This window comes from Pangasianodon hypophthalmus, chromosome 21 (assembly GCF_027358585.1).
Source record: "Pangasianodon hypophthalmus isolate fPanHyp1 chromosome 21, fPanHyp1.pri, whole genome shotgun sequence".
In the NCBI taxonomy this organism is placed as follows: domain Eukaryota; kingdom Metazoa; phylum Chordata; class Actinopteri; order Siluriformes; family Pangasiidae; genus Pangasianodon; species Pangasianodon hypophthalmus.
The window spans coordinates 19,125,693-19,142,652 of record NC_069730.1 but is presented as its reverse complement, the minus strand read 5'-3'; the positions used below and the strand labels follow the sequence as shown (position 1 = coordinate 19,142,652).

Here is a 16,960-nt window from a genome sequence, read left to right as displayed (position 1 = left end):
GAGTACACGCCCGGGGACACGACCGGAAATGATTCTCCTGCGTCACGTCTGCAGATCTGTTCTGTGCCTGTGAGGTGGAGTAGTTACAGAGCATTACAGAATTCATTCTGGGAGTTCTCATCATCATCCATCAGTTCCTTACGTCTTACGTCTACTTACAAAAAAAAAATGTATAATGCATATTTAATCATAATCACATTGTGTTGCATTGAAACGGCTCACAATCGTATCACGTTGAAGCGTATCATATCGAAGCGTACATCACAATCAAACATGTATCACATTTAATCATATCAAAATGTAAGATTATCGTATCATGTGGCCGCTTATTGGATTGAAACGAATCATATATTGAATTGTAGCATATTGAATCGTGTCATATTGCACATTTAATCGCAGCACATCCTGTTTAAGCACCGTAATGAACCATGCCATACTGCAGATTGAAACACTTTGCGTGGTGTTGCATTGTAATAGCTTAAAATCAAACCATGTCACTGAATCGTGTCATATAGAATTGAAAATACTGAATTATATCATGTTGAATCATATCGTATTGAATCATTTCATATCATATCATATTGCCTTGTATCATATAGAATCATATCACGGTGAATAATTTCATACTGAATCTTATTGAATCGTTTCATTTCATATCATATTGAACTGTCATATCGAACCGTATAACACTGAATTCAATCGCATTGAATCTCAGCATATCGAATCGTATAACACTGAATCGTGTCCTGATATTGCATTATAATGGCTCAAAATTGTATCATATGTCACTGAATCATATGTCACTGAATCATGTCATATTGAATCACGTAGTATTGATTCATATAATCTAGTGAATCATATGATAATAAATCATATCAGTTAGTATTGTTAGCTGTATAATCGAATCATATTATATCAAATTGAATCATATAACATTGAATCATATCATACTGAATCATTTCATACTGAATCAATGTCAGGTTTATATATAAAGCACCCTTAAAACAGCCTAGGTTGACCAAAGTGCTTTACAGCAATTATTACAAAAGCTAAAATAGCAACAAAATAAAAATAAAAGAGAATAATAGCAATATTAAATCCTAATATTGTAACTGTCGTTATATAATAATCATATAACAGATTTAAAACTCTCTCTACGACTGGTCAAATATTGAATCATTAGCTGCGTTGAATCTTTCTTTGGTACATCAAATTGTTAATCAGATTATTATTAAGGTGCACATCATATCGTCTCAGAAGGAGAAACACACTCCTACTGCACACACACACACACTCTCGTCAGTCACATATTGGTTTAAGCAGTGAAGCTTCTATAACGCCCCCCTCAGGCTACTGTTCTCACACACACTCCGACCTAAAATCCGTTTCAGAGGTGAAGTAACTCCTCTGTGCTGTGTCTCAGGTGAGGATCAGTTCCAGGTGCGAGGGCAGAACGGCTTCCTGTTAAACAGCACGACTCCACTTCCTGCTGTGGCTGGAGACGAGGAGGTCCGCTCCACATCTGATCACGTCCTGGAGACCTTCTACCCCATCTCCCCCACCATCGACCTGCAGTGTGCCCACGTCTACCAGCTCCAAAACCACACCGGTGAGAGTTCCCCATAACCCTCAACTGCCCCTTTAATCACAAAGTGTCTGTCTCTCTCCCAGTCTGTCTCTCTGTCAGTGAGTTACCCGTAACCCTCAACTGCCCCTTTAACCACAAAGTGTCTGTCTCTCTGTCAGTGAGTTACCCATAACCCTCAACTGCCCCTTTAACCACAAAGTGTCTGTCTCTCTGTCAGTGAGTTACCCATAACCCTCAACTGCCCCTTTAATCACAAAGTGTCTGTCTCTCTCCCAGTCTGTCTCTCTGTCAGTGAGTTACCCGTAACCCTCAACTGCCCCTTTAACCACAAAGTGTCTGTCTCTCTGTCACTGAGTTACCCTTAACCCTCAACTGCCCCTTTAACCACAAAGTGTCTGTCTCTCTGTCAGTGAGTTACCCATTACCCTCAACTGCCCCTTTAATCACAAAGTGTCTGTCTCTCTGTCAGTGAGTTACCCATAACCCTCAACTGCCCCTTTAACCACAAAGTGTCTGTCTCTCTGTCAGTGAGTTACCCATTACCCTCAACTGCCCCTTTAATCACAAAGTGTCTGTCTCTCTGTCAGTGAGTTACCCATAACCCTCAACTGCCCCTTAATCACAAAGTGTCTGTCTCTCTGCCATTCTGTCTCTCTGTCAGTGAGTTACCCATTACCCTCAACTGCCCCTTTAATCACAAAGTGTCTGTCTCTCTGCCATTCTGTCTCTCTGCCATTCTGTCTCTCTGCCATTCTGTCTCTCTGCCATTCTGTCTCTCTGCCATTCTGTGTCTCTGCCATTCTGTCTCTCTGTCTCTCTGCCAGTCTGTCTCTCTGTCAGTGAGTTACCTGTAACCCTCATCTGCCCCTTTAATCACAAAGTGTCTGTCTGTCTGTCTGTCAGTGAGTTTCCCTTTAATTACAGACATCACGTAATATCTGTTTGTCATCCTGTCTGTCTGTTATCCCATCATTCTTTCTTTCTGCCTGCTATTCTTTGTCTGTCTTACATTTTCTCTGCCTGTCTGTCTACCAGTCTGCCATTCTATCTGTCTGTCTACCTGTCTGTCTGGCACTCTGTCTCTGTCATTCTGACACTCTCTCGGTGAATTTCCCTTAACATTGAACTGCCCCTTTAATCATAAAGTGTCTGTCTGTCTGTCTGTCTGTCATCATGTCTGTCTGTTATTCCATCACTCTATCTGTCTGCCTGCTACTCTTTACATCTGTCTTACATTCTATCTGTCTGTCCACTCTGTCTGTTACTCTGTCTGTCTAGCTGTCTGATCATCTGCCATTCTGTCTCTGTCATTGTCTGTCTGTCTGCCACTCTCTCTCTACCTTCCTGTCTGTCTGTTCATTATATTACAAGAATAAGTCAATAGTTTTTGTTCTCACATGTGAAATGATCTGTGTGTGTGTGTGTGTGTGTGTGTGTGTAGGTTTCAGAGAGGATTACCCTTACCCTCACGTTCACACACTCTTCGTGATGGAGGCTGGAGATGCACCTAAACTCCAACCCGAGCAGCTGAGAGCTAAACTCATCATGTTTGCGTTTGGGAACGCCCTCGCTCGCGCCCGCGCTCTATACGGAGTGAGAGCTTCCACTTTTACACCAGCTGTGCATAAATATGTGCACCCCTTAAACAGGGATTTGAGCAAAAATAACACATGTGCTTATGTTGATAGGTTTTATGTATGATATTTAACATATAATCAGCCATTAAAAGTTCTCCAGTGAGCACTTTAGCACTTCATCAGTTAGCTTTCAGCTCGCTAGATTTCGCGGATTATTAGCTTATTAGCATATTATAGAATCTGTTGAATTTCTCGTGTTTTCCTGCAGAACGAGTCCCGGGTTCTGGAGAAGCCCATCGTTGTGCAGAGCGTTGGCACCAACGGCCGTCTCTTCCAGTTTGTAGTTTTCCAGCTGAACACCACGGACCTGGAGTCGGACAGCGGCGTGAAGAACCTGGCGTGGGTCGACGCCGATCAGCAGCTCTACGACTTCGCCAAGGTCCGGCCTTTCATCAAGAAGAAGGTGGTGAAGGTACATGAAGCATTTAGAAGATTTATCGCCTAATACACTCACATTATGATTTATTAAACGTTGCAAAAAAACAAAGGATCGTATTTGGGGAAATGGAGGTTGTGTTTGTAAATTAATACCTAAATTAATACCTGAATTATATTAGATATCTGCTGCATGTTCGCAGGTCGGACTGTGAGACTGCGAACAGGTTTTCAAAACAAACACACTCATGTCTGCTCACTTAAATTTTCTGTTCATTTTGTATTTAAAAAATTGTGATGCATTTCATTCTTTAGTTGGTGTTAACTTTGAAGCGTAATTACTTACACGTGTGAGAAATGGAAAATTTCAGATTTACATTTCTGGAAGTCTCTTTGAAATCCAAACTCGCCACAGATACTGAGAACAAACAGCACAATCAGGGCCTTAGACTTTACTGAAGTGTCTGTGCGTGTATGCGTGAGTGTGTGTGTGGCATGATTGAGTTACAGTGTGATAATCGTAAAACCTGAGATATTATGCTGATATGCTGCACCGCACTGTACTAGGAACTCAGTTCAGAGTAGATTTTCCTCAGTTCTGATCTGAAGTGATCTCCAGCGCTTCTTTCGGAAAAACATGCATGTCCAGAGCAAGGCCATGTTTGTATGGCGAGGCTGTGTATTTGATAAACGTAAATGAATAATTTCTGCGTGATTAGTGATGATAAACGATGTCGAGTAAGTCAGCTAATCTCGTTCATCTTTGCTCATGATAAGGATGAACTGAACTGGGCTGAAATCAGCGGAATTACAAATCTAAACGTACAAAACAACACAAAAGCTACATATCAAGTAAAATTGAGAAAATACATTTGACTGTGTGTTTGTCAGAGAATTCTGGCTGTGTGGATGTTGCCCGAGTTTCCAACTTGGAATTCCGAGTTGAATTTCCCATTTTTCCGTGTCAGGTTGGGTTTTTTCCGACTTCTGAATACGATGGATTGTGGCATTATTTTATGGCTGTGGAAAATACTCATTTCTGATTGGTTAGTAGATAAAAACAGTCAAAAATCATTGTTATTGTTTAAAGGTTAATCAAAATAATTAATCAGAATAGAAATGATCAGATTTTTACCTTTTTAAAGCCTAATTTTTGGTTAAAAAAAAAAAAGTGTAACGGATATTACGTTACGTACGGATATTACGTTACGTTATCTGTATGGCTGCAGTATCCTGTTACTGATGTATTTATTTCAGCTGCTTGAATCACGTCGTCCTGTCAAACTGACACATCATCACACCTGTACCGTGTTTTCCTCTCGGTCCGCAGGTTCCTGCTGGTTTGTCCGGATATCAGCCAGAAACCTTCAAAAAATTCCTGGCGCTTTACCTGCACGGAGCCGCAAACTGAAACCAACCACTGCTTTTTTTTTTTTTTTCCCTGTAAGTTTAATATTTCATAATAATGTAAAATGCAAAAAAAAAAAAAAGAATAAACCAAAATCATCAAGTCCAAAATGGTTTCCATTTGATGATCAGATGCAGGACAATGTTAAAGGTCACGGTATCATATCACCAAAATCGAGCAACATTTCATGTAACTGTAATCAGATAAAAAGTCATTCTTTAATAAATAATAATAATAAAAGAATGTAATCACAGATTGCTGTGGTATAAGAGGAATAAAAACTTGCTGTTGTAGGGAAATAATCAGCTTCAGGTTGGGATCAGTGGCTCCACCGCTGATTATTTTCCTCGAACAGCATGACACTGAGTGTTTTATCCCTTACTTACGAGCTGATAAGAGAGCAAACACCTGAATCTGTTTATACACGTTTATTTTGAGAAGAGGCAGAAAGAAGTTTTGCATTCATTATCAGTTTCATGGACAGCAAAATAATTTAATCAGTCATAATTTCTGTATAGCTTTGCTTTCTGAGGAACAATGTAAACAATAAACATTAGAGCAGAAAAATATTATACAGCAAAACGCACGTGTGTGTGTGTGTGTGTGTGTGTGTGTGTGTGTATATATATATATATATATGTGTGTGTGTGTCCAGAACGGATATCCGAGACGTTCAGCAGTAAAACGGTTTCAGAAAAGACTTTTTAACAAAGTTATCAAAATATATCTGATTTAAAGGTGTCATCGCCTGGTGTCCTTTTTAAACAAGGTGAGAGAAAGCAGTGAGATCAGTTCGGCAGTGGAGGAAAAACGTCCAGTCTCCTGAGAAGAGAGTAATAAAAACAACTTTAAACCCCTTCCTGCCCGAGTGGAACGTCCTGATTCATGATTTTATTTTATTCTTGATTCTGTTGATTCATTCTCTGTAACAGCAGCTCTGCAAATCCCAGGTTTATATTAACGCACTCATCCTAATACGTTATCATTTCTACAGTAACAACTTTACGAATAAACGTGTGTGTAATCGTTGATGACGTTTATTGAACACTTTATTGAACACTTTTGGAAGGAGTCTCCAGTGTCAGAGGTAAAGCTGTAACTTAGTTTTCAGACATTATGATTTACAAAGTTACGCTTTTCACGGTTTCTCGGCAGCTGTGTGGTTTTTTTTTTTTTTTCTTTTCCTTTTGTCTTATTAACTTGTAGAGCGAGGGGAAAAAGAGAGAGAGGCTGGTGAGGGAGAGACTGTTCATAGCCGCTATAACGTGAGTGAGAACCTGTTTCTCGGACGTTTCACAACATTAAATATCTACCTATAAATGGATAAAAAGTATTGTGATGTTCTTTAATAAATAAATAATTGTAATCGCTGTGGTATAAGAGGAATAAAACACGTTGGCATGTGCTGGTTCGGGGGACGTTGTAACAGTAACTCCGTATTGTTGATTATTTTCCTGTAACAGCACAACCTGAGTGTTTTATTCCTTTTGTAAAAAAACACAAAGAAAGAAACGGAACACTTCTTCTTATTTGTGTAAATATCGTTCCGCTAATGAGCTTCTGGTTACGGATATTAAACGAAGCTCGCATGCACACATACATTTTGTTCGGATGTGAATGGAGAATTCGTACAAATTGAGGATTTGTTTTTAAAGATATATACAGATTTATAAACGAGTTGTTTGGAATGTGATGAGAATAAATTTATTCGCTTGAAAACTTTTCACAACCAGTGATGCAAAAAACGATATCTTAGCAAAGGGAAAACTTTTCTAACTTTTCTTCCCCAACTTATCTAATATTTCTTATGACGCAATTATTATAAATCAAATATAATATTAATTTGCCTGTTTGTTTTTTTTTAAGCTTTTATGTTTCAAGCAATTTTCTTATTTTATTAGCAGATTATTTCACATCTTTTCAGAAATACTTAATGCTTAAAATTAGAAAAACGATGTGCCAATAGAACAAGACAAGCTTGAAATGAGTAAAAATGTCTAGAAATAGCTTTAATCAAAATAATAATTCCTTATGAAAGGAAATAGTAGCTAAATTAGACTATGTTACAGGAATTTTCACTTGTTATGGCAAGCCGTTTTAGCTTTTAATGGTAGGATGTAAATGAACTTTTACTAATAAAGAACTTCAGTTTAAGATATCTGAGATTTAATTTTTAATAGTCAGAATTGTAGTTTTTTTTTTAAACTAGGCCAAATTCATACTGAAGAGATCTGAAGATAATCCAGTTTTGAGTGTTCATAAATCACCCCTGACTTGCACTGACTTCCTGTCTCTCATATCCACTATTCCGTTTTTACTAATAGAAAATCTTATTACAGATATCTACAACTGTACTTTGAAAATTACACAACTTGATTGTGAAAGTTTGCTAGTAAAAATGGAAGTCAAGATATCTGTAATTACATTCCTGCTAGTTAAAAGCTGATATGGATATGTGTACCTGAACCTTTTACTAGTCGAAAATTTTAATTCTTACTAGTCAAAATTTAATTATGGCGGCTTGCCCTGATTTTCTGCAGTGCACCGTCTCCACACCGTCATTGTAACTCACAGAATGTAGGATTTTTTTTCCTGGTTTTGTAATGGAGTGGCAGGAAAGGGTTAAAGTGGAAAAGCTTTTTTTTTTTAAACACGGACAGGAAAAAGCACAGCTAAACATGTTTATCAGTGCGCTAATGGAGGCCAAACCCTGCTTTGTGCTTGAGTTACAAAATCACGGCAAGTCGTTTCAGATTATATCCTGAATACAGAGAAAAAAATCTGATGAATCTGAGACGAGACCTAATTAAGGATGGGCGATTATAGTCCAACGTGCACGTTAGATAACTCGTTAGCAAGCGTCAGAAAAAGTAAAAATTGTAAAAATGTCGATCCCTAATCTTCGTCATTACGCGCTGGGATTGTCTGCAAAATAAATAGTCGAGCCAATCACATACCGAACAGGAAAGGTCTCTAAAAGTCGAAAATAATGGCTATAAAAATCGAAAACACAAAACGACGTAAAGTTTAAAGAATGATTACAGGGAGTGTGCTGTATGTGTGTGTGTGTGTGTGTGTGTGGGAAAAGTTGGCAAAAAAACCTTAAATAATGGAAGAAATACATTTTGCGATCGTTCTGTGGCCGTCCCGTGTGGAAATAATCGGCTTTATTTTACATTTACGTGGAGTAGAAAAGAGCCGACGCAGCTGTGAGTGTAGACGCCGTCTATGAAGACGCAGCTGAAACCGGTCTGCGGGAATGTTACGGATACAATTCTGTGGAGTTCTCTCATTTAATTTCAGTTTTTTGGGTTTATTTTGTCCACTACGCTGGTCCTAAAATGGCGTCCAGAGAGATCCAGCACCATGACGAATACATCTTCGGACTTTCCAATAAAAGATGATGAAAATAATAATAATGATTAAAAAAAAAAAAAAAAAAAACTGAAGGCAAAAACATGACTGTAGAAAAGAGAAGCGCTCAGCTGGGACGAGCGGGTCGTAAAGACGATGTTGGACACGTCACGCTGGACATCCAGGACTGGTTTTCTGATGGACGTCTCACTGGTGTGAGACTGAAGTCACTCTCTGGTTGTGTGCAGATTTTCTCGGTGTGTCGTTGAGCCGCCGCGAGCGCTGACGCGCTGACGCTCTGACGCAGATCACACGCTCATGGTCATCGTTGGGGAATACTGAAGAAAAAAAAACAAAAGAAAAAACGGATAATTTCTGTATTTATTATGAGAAGATGAAACCAAAAATGGATACAAAACATGAAAAGTGATCAATACAGAACATAAATTCACACACTTCAGTATTTCTCTATACTATTTCTGCAAATCTCAGGGCAAGCACAAATCACTAAAACTGAGCGTGAGCAACTCTGGCATGATTTAACGCTACGTATCAGTGAATAAATATGTAATTCAATTAATAAATTAGTAAATAAGTAAATAAATAAGGACATATGTAAGTAAGTAAGTGGGTATGTAAATAAATATTTGCGTAAAGAAATAATCAAGGAAATACCTTAATAAATAAATGAGTAAAAAAATACGTACGTAAATAAATAAATAGCTTTTTAACATATATTTTTTTAAAAATATATTTCTGATGTGTTTTTCATCCATGTGTTTATTATTTATTTGGGTTTTCTTAGAATAGGTTTACTTAATTAAGCTAATTAACCACCTTTTTTCAACTTTTTTTTTTTTTTAAAAACCCATCTGTACTGGGGTGCCAATAATTCTAGAGGCTAAGTGTATACATGAAGCAGGCACATAAAGTCTTGCTCATGTATTTATAGGATAAAGAATCTATTAATTATCTACTTTAGGTCCATTACCCATGCGGCACTCACGTTCTCGTTTTGGAAAGTGTGCAGGAAGTTCCCTCCTAAATCGCTGTCGTCCCTCGGCGTGCCGGGTGGGTTACTCAGACTGCTCAGATTATTCGGAGAATTCTACAGGTGAGGAAAAAGCAGGTGAATAGTAGTGTTGTTATTTAATAAATTAATTAATTAATTAATTTAAAAAAAAAATTGTAATCCTGTCAAATTACTGTGGTATAAGAGGAATAAAATAAAATGCTTCACGACATGCTATTATAGGAAAATAATCAACTTTCCAGGTGACTCTGCTTCATCACACCACCCCGTCGTTGATTATTTTCCTATAAGAGCACGGCACAGCTGTGTGTTTACCTTAGGAAGACCGTCTATATCACCTGAGCCTGTAGAAATAAAAAAAAAAATCAGAAAAAAAATCATAATGCACTCCATTTTGTATCAGAGATTTAAAGTATTCATGACTGAAAGAATGATTTTTACCTAACGAGCCGTTCATGTGGTGAGGCTCCATCCCTCCCATGGGGCCGTCTGGACCTAACGGGAACTAAAGACGGGAAAAACCGTAAATGAAGGAGAAACACAGTCCTGAAAAGAGGAATTTTTTAAATTTTTGGTAGGACTAGAGTTATAAAAAGTGACTCACGCTGGACCTGTTTCCTCCTGGTGGCACTGAGTTTATCATTGTGTACAGATTCTCACCAGAATTAGTCGAATCTGATGAAAAAGAAAAAAAAAAGTGAACAGATTGATTATAATGAAGCTTGTCGAGGTGTGTGTGTGAGCGTCAAATTCATTTTCGTTAACGGATCACGTTACACTTAGTTTAATGTCGGAAAAGTGGGTCCAAAGAAATGGGTTTAGTGGATTGATGACACGTTAACAACACTTCTTAAATCGCTGAAATGCACAAATAACAAATGTAAAAGTTATAAAAGTGTGATTGCATAAGTATTCACACACACTGCTATGAAACATTCACATTTTTTGCTTTAGAAAGCAATAGAAACTGAATAGAAATTGTTTTAATAGAAATAGAAAATAAATACGTATATATATATATATATATAAATCAATAAGTAAGTATATAATTACGTAATGAAGAAAAAAATAAACGAGTAAGTAAATAAATAAATACGGTCCACACAACAATTTGTATTTAAATAACACGGACTGTAAATTCATGTCGTGAGCCAGATTAGAAACTGTATCAGGCTGGATCCAGGCTGCAGGCTGAATATTTAACACCACTGGTCTACAGCATGACAACAGACCTAATGACTAAAAGCCGTAACTCTGACTAATTTCTGATCTCTGACTAGAAAAAAACCCCAAATAAAGCGCCCCTTAACTCGGAATTCCTACTCCAGACCTCAGGACGGTCTCCTCAACCCCACGTTCAGCAAGTGATGTCAAATCAAAATGGCTCCTCACAGCATCAACAGTAAACAACCTAGCACTTTTTTTTTTTTTTACCTTTAAACGATTTATACTGTATACACAGGTATTAGCTTGTTAAATCTATAACATTTGCTTGTTAAATCTATACCAAGCTTCCTGCTTCTGAGCTAACGTTATGCTCACAGTAACTGCTATAAGGTTGTGTGCAGAGAAGCTGTTTTACCTGCTGGACTTGGCATGATGGGAGTTCCTGGTGGACAGCCTCCTCCTGCGCCTCCTGGTGGACCCTGAGCCACAAACAAACGAGGGACCACATCATGAACATCATAGATGAACAGTTTGGCCAAATCTTAAGTGTACACAGTGTTCCCCTGACCCTCAAATGGAGTCGATCAACCAAGACACGTTTGCTGTTAAGGTTAGCGTCTTTGGTTTTTGGTTCATGGTAGCTAATCTCTGTACGGCTACCGCCATCTCAGAACCGCTGTACGTCTCACGTTATCACCTGCGATCTGTTGTTTAGTGGACACAGTGATGTACACACTACACGAGGCTCACATGCTACACCATCTTTCACTTGGAAAGATCACTGATCTCCAAATCCTTCTGTCTCACAAAAACATGAGCATGGTCTATCCTGTGACTTTTGTCTGTGGTGGTTGCTTCTGCACTATTTTGTATTAAAACAAGAAAACAAATGGAGGAAAGACTGATTGCGGAGACGCGACCAGCAAGGACCGACTGTTCCGCAAAGAGAACTGGAGGTATAGTGCAAAAAAAAAAAAAAAAAAATGCTAATTTTTTCCTGCTCCTTAAGATCATTTGGGTTTGACATGATAAATAATTTCTTACAGGAGCATTATTATTGTGTTTACATTTTGATCTTATGCTCCGACACAAAGGACTGACGGATGATAAACTGGATTCAGGAATCTGCTGTGCGTGAGAGCAGATGAATTTGATTTCCTGCTTATTATCGTTACCTGCTGCTTGACATAGAGCACTTCCATTACATTACATTCATCATCAAGAATACCAAACATGCTTCAAAATTATTGCAAAAGTTGCAGTGCTGAACTGCTCACACTACAGGAGCGCTCGTCACGGGGCACAAACTGATTTGTTGCTTAACAAAGTAATCTTATAGCTAGCAGATTAGCATTATTCAAACTGCATGTCTAACTGCTGCAACATCCTTTTTTTAAATAGATGTTATGATTTAAAGTGAGTGTGATTGTGCAAGCTTCATAGCTAAACTACGCTAAAATGGAGCATTTATTTGAAATGGCATCACAAAGCATCCAGCTTTAAAATCCACAAACTAAAGCTGAAAGAACTGTATAACTTTATAACTTTGGGCCTCTGAGGTTCGGGTGTGAGCACAATTCGCATTTACGACCCTCTTCTTTCACATTCCTTTGATCTTCCTTTGATGTTCCTTTGATCTTTTATCTGATTCTATCCATTCTTTCTCAGAATTGCTCCCTCCCCTGAAGTGAACTAAATGTTCCTCTTCCTGTCTGTTTCCTTTGCTGCTTTGCCAAGACATCTTTTATTTTGTCAGCAAGTTTCAGAACAGAGACAAAATATCTTACCACGTATGTGCCCGGAGATGAAGAAGAATACGGGATCTGCAAAAACAACATCAAACCGTTTTAATGAACCAGCCAGCGAAGTGTATCGAAGATGTTTATCTGGGAAACTTTGTTCGAAAGGTCAAGTTTACCGTGTTGGTGTTATTAGGATTAGGCCACGGTCTCCCGGTTCCTGGACCCCTGAATGACAAAATAACAACAAATGTAGAAATTCCACTGCTGAAGTCTGGATTGTGATTGGTTGTCAGGTGTTGATTAATTTTCTGTAACAGCAGCTCTGACAGTAGTGCTGCTGCAAATCACAGGCTCTAGTATCTTATGATTTCTATAGTAACAGCTCATTCACAGGGACTTGTACGGCGGACGCTACACTAATAATAAACGGATTAAAAATGGGTAATCGTTGATATGGTGACGTTTTCTGTAAGGATAAGGAGCTGTTTATTGAACATTAATGGAAGGAGTCTCCAGTGTCAGCACTTTAACAGTCAGAGGTGAAGCTATAAGTTTACTTTTATTATTATTATTATTATTATTATAGTTTAGTTATTATTATAGTGAAGTTTATGTTTTTTTGCAGATTCTCAGTAACATGACAAGCTGCAATTTTTTGTTTTGTGGATCTTCCACAACGCAATACAGTCATGAATATTTGTTCATCTGGTGGAAATATAAAATTCACCCTAATTATATAGCTAATTAATAATTAATGAGTGCGTTTGAATATTAAATCTGTTAAGTAACTGCAATTTTTGAAGGTATTTCACGGCCCTGGTGTATAAAAGCTTACATGTTAACTCCTGGGATGTTGGGACCCATAGAGTTCGGAGGTCTCATCCCACCGCCGTAGTTCTGCAATGATAACCATGGATCAGACTAACGAGAGAGAGAGAGAGAGAGAGAGAGAGAGAGAGAAGAAGACGTTAGTTCAGAGAGAAATAAGAATGGAGAAGATTACAATCCATTCATAATGACAGTTCAGGTCATATTTCTGTACAGTGTGGATGCTTTGTGATTAAAAGTTCTTGTTAATGTTAATGTGAGATCCAGAGACTGTTTGGACCTTGATTTACAGGATTTAAGAAAAAAATGTGACTGGTTTAAGAAGGATTTTTTTAAAAAAAAGGTGGAACGTGGTGCTTCAGGGACAAACCTGTGGTCCGGGTCCCAGCGGTGCCATCCCTCGGGGCATGTTCATCCTCTGCATGGGTCCCAGGTTCGGATGGCCTGAATACAAACACAACCAAACAGAGGTTATCCGTGTGTGTGTTTCTCATTGTGAGACGATACGATGCACGTGTTATGTTATCACTAGAACACAGAGATGGCTGTAATGATTCAGTAAAACCTCAGCGTTTGCTTCGTACACTCGGTGCAATCGTAGACCAAGTTAAGGAAACAACTACGGCAATGTGGCATTTATTTATTATTACACATCGGCACAACTTGAAGTTTATATATTTATTACATTTTATAATCCAATTTTATATATTACTGTGTATCCATAATACACACGCATACATATTATATATATGAAATGTTAAAATAAAAAAAACGTCTTATATTCATACACTAAAAGTCCAATTTTTCCACAAGGACTCCGTGTTGTTTTTACTCACTTTTCCCTTGAGCTACGATTTGATTGGTTGGGGGGGAAAAATAAAATTTGATGTCACTGGAAAGTTTAACTTTTTTTTTAATATTTAGAAAACAAAGCTGGCGGCAGTCAAGCAAAAACAAAAAACAAAAAAAAAAAAAGGAAAAGCAGCCTAGTGTGACTTGTGTGTATGGAATTGTCAAGTGACTGAGTGCAGGAGATGATCTGAACTGTAAGCGTCCTGTACCGTACCCTTCTGTCTAGTGGAAAAACGGTGCATTTGTACATTTACAACATGTATCAAGTGCTCTGTAGTCTCCTTATGCTAACACCAAACATCTTACTAATGGTACTGATTCTAATTTTCCCTTTTGGGAATTCACTCCTCAATAGAAAGCCGGATCTTTCGGTACCTGGAGGCCGTGTGGGGTCTATTACGTTCGGAGGTAAAGGCTGTCCTCCTGGAGGCTGGCAGAGAGACGAAGAGAAAATTACATGAGCAACAATATCAGTACTTTTTTCGTTCTCTACACAGGATGCTGAATTGGTTTTAAAAATGAAATCTCTGGCAGACCCGGACTGACCTGGTTACTCATCCTGATGGGCGGTCGAGGTCCTCCTGCGTAACGCGGGGACATAAACGGCTGCAGGGCAAAAAGAAGTGGAGAATAATTTTACTATTCATCACAGTAATAATAATAAACTTGTACAGCAAATAATGAAAGAGTGGTTTGCAGTAGCTTAACGAACGAGAGGAACAATTTCAGTAAACTCAAAAAAGAAACAATAACTGAATAATCAATAAAGTAACAGAAGAAGTTAAACATAAAAAGCAAAAGCTTAAACAAGCGAAAGAGGAAACGCACGGTCCTGCAAGTCTGCATGCTGAAATGATCTGAAAGGGAAAATGTCACGTGAGACCCAGGTGTGTGTGTGTGTGTGTGTGTGTTTTTACCTGTCCGTGACCTCCCATCATGTTAGCGTTAGGTGGAGGCTGTGAGTGAGGAGAAGCCTGTGAGCCAGTCGGACCCTGCAGCGCCAGAAGAGGAAGTAGAGGAAGAAGAGGAAGAAAAGAAGCAGGAAGTTACGGCAGAAACCATGCTAGCAGCGATGCGAAGCAAACACTGAAAAAAAAAAGACAGATCAGTGGTGCAGGTCTGAGTGCTGAGAAGCCGTGAGACTCGGTGTTGCAGTGATGAGTTGTAAAGTAAGTGATCACAAATCCAAGTCGTTTTGGGTTGTTTTTTTGTTTTGTTTTGTTGTACACACACACACACGTATCTATATATATATATTTATTCTCTTAAGAATATCAGCGTATCTGAGTACTAGAGCAACTGAGGTCAGTATTTTAACATTTACACTTATTTACATTTATGAGTAAACAATCACATATTTTAATAAATGTGTAGAGTAAATCTCAGAAATTTGTCAAGTATCAGAGCAGCTGATTGTATATTGGAGTAAATTATCATGTACTCTGGCTTACATACTTATCCCCCCTTTAAACTTTTCATATTTTGTAGTTTTACATCCTGCAACTGAAATGGGCTTAATTGATCTTATACATTATATATGAATCTACACAAATAAAAAAGACAGAAAAGTTGTGATTGCATAAGTGTTAACCCCTCCGTTGTTGTGCAAGCAGTTTGTTTAGGTATGTTCTCTATCAGACTGAGTTCAGGAAGATGTGTACTCGGGTCGACTCTATTCAACTAATCACGTCACTTCTGATTTAGAAGTTTCACAGCAAGTTTCAAGAGTGTGAATAAAGAGTATTAAAAAATGTTTCAAACTATACTGATTTCCCTCCACTTCATTTAGACTATTTTGTGTGTATTTATGACACACAAGTGTATTTCAGTTCCAGGTTGCAACACTACAAAATGTGGAAAAGTTCAAGGGGGTGAATAATTATGCAAGGCGCTGTATTTACCTGCATATCGGGGAAATCTGTCAAACATTGACGTGATTCGTTACGTAATTTCATTAACAATTTTTACTTTTCTTTTTTTAAGCGAGGATGATAATGCACTATAAATGCACTATAATAAACTAAAAACGATCCTAAATGCCACTTGTCTATAAAAGGATTTGATATTTCTACTTTTAATAAAGATACCCAGGAAAAATATTTGAGCAGGTGCAAAGAGAACTGAGCGATCGTCACGATACCTCGGAGACACAACGAATATTATGTCTCGTAAATCTGACTGCCAGTTATTTGACTAAAGCAGGATTTATGCAAATGAAGATCAAAAATTTTCCTGATAACGCACGGGTGAATTCTTTATCTTTAAATAAAATAAATCTACGAGGCAGTGAAGGATGTGATCACTAGAGGGCAGTAGCGGAGTTTCATTACACTTAGGATCTTTAACTGGCCTTGTTTCACATTTCACGGCGTGTCCACTGACGCATGGCTCCACACTGGGATAATGGGCCTTGCTTGGGTGGAACATACGGCGTAGGCTACTAGTGTGTGTGTGTGTGTGTGTGTGAGAGATTCTATTATCAGGCTATGATGCCATCTCCTTCTTTACAGAAGGTTTTTCTAATCCATCATCTATTACACATCGAATATATCCAGGAATATTTCGATGATGCCTTGCTTGAAGTCCTCTGCCTCTGCCTTGTTTGACACCTAATCATCTCTATAAAGCAGGAAACAGGAAGTTATATGATGCTGCAGCGGCTTGGCAGTTGACACAAACACATTTGTGCGATTGCTGTGCGACTCTGCTCGCCTCTTACGGGCAGTGCGGTAATAGTAACCCTACTTTGTGAAGCGAGAGTGCTCCAATGGTGGCTGCCATTAGCGCCTAATGGTCGTAATCAAACTGACTCCCGGAGGACGCCGGGGGCTTGGCGGATAACCAGAGGCGGAGGCATAATGGCCCCTCTGTGTGTGCCGGCTCAAAACGGATGGCACGTGTGTGTGCATGTGTGTTTAGGAGTGAAGAGAAGGGAGGGGATGTATAGGCGATAGCCTGCCGTTTGACTCTCCTGAT

General features: G+C 38.6%; 2 protein-coding genes across 3 annotated transcripts in view; one reads left to right on the top strand and one right to left on the bottom strand.

Annotated features, from left to right (window-relative positions):
* Positions 1-5,097, top strand: part of mrpl37 (mitochondrial ribosomal protein L37) — a 10,112-nt gene extending 5,015 nt beyond the window's left edge. The window contains exons 4-7 of the mRNA XM_053227719.1: positions 1,424-1,609; positions 3,030-3,181; positions 3,434-3,637; positions 4,931-5,097. Of these exons, the coding sequence (XP_053083694.1) occupies positions 1,424-1,609; positions 3,030-3,181; positions 3,434-3,637; positions 4,931-5,011 (623 nt within the window). The 3' untranslated portion in view covers positions 5,012-5,097. The remainder of the gene's footprint in view (positions 1-1,423; positions 1,610-3,029; positions 3,182-3,433; positions 3,638-4,930) is intronic.
* Positions 5,098-5,421: 324 nt separating this feature from the next.
* Positions 5,422-16,960, bottom strand: part of ssbp3a (single stranded DNA binding protein 3a) — a 32,911-nt gene continuing 21,372 nt past the window's right edge. Inside the window, exons 6-18 of one of the 2 annotated variants that reach the window (XM_026946195.3) lie at positions 14,902-14,976; positions 14,531-14,590; positions 14,360-14,414; positions 13,503-13,576; positions 13,140-13,225; positions 12,481-12,529; positions 12,350-12,385; positions 10,978-11,041; positions 10,000-10,070; positions 9,837-9,900; positions 9,711-9,739; positions 9,369-9,470; positions 5,422-8,700 (exon numbers count right to left, since the gene is read on the bottom strand). In XM_026946195.3, the coding sequence (XP_026801996.3) occupies positions 8,671-8,700; positions 9,369-9,470; positions 9,711-9,739; positions 9,837-9,900; positions 10,000-10,070; positions 10,978-11,041; positions 12,350-12,385; positions 12,481-12,529; positions 13,140-13,225; positions 13,503-13,576; positions 14,360-14,414; positions 14,531-14,590; positions 14,902-14,976 (795 nt within the window). In that variant the 3' untranslated portion in view covers positions 5,422-8,670. The remainder of the gene's footprint in view (positions 8,701-9,368; positions 9,471-9,710; positions 9,740-9,836; positions 9,901-9,999; positions 10,071-10,977; positions 11,042-12,349; positions 12,386-12,480; positions 12,530-13,139; positions 13,226-13,502; positions 13,577-14,359; positions 14,415-14,530; positions 14,591-14,901; positions 14,977-16,960) is intronic. The other variant, XM_026946196.3, reaches the window with a different exon arrangement.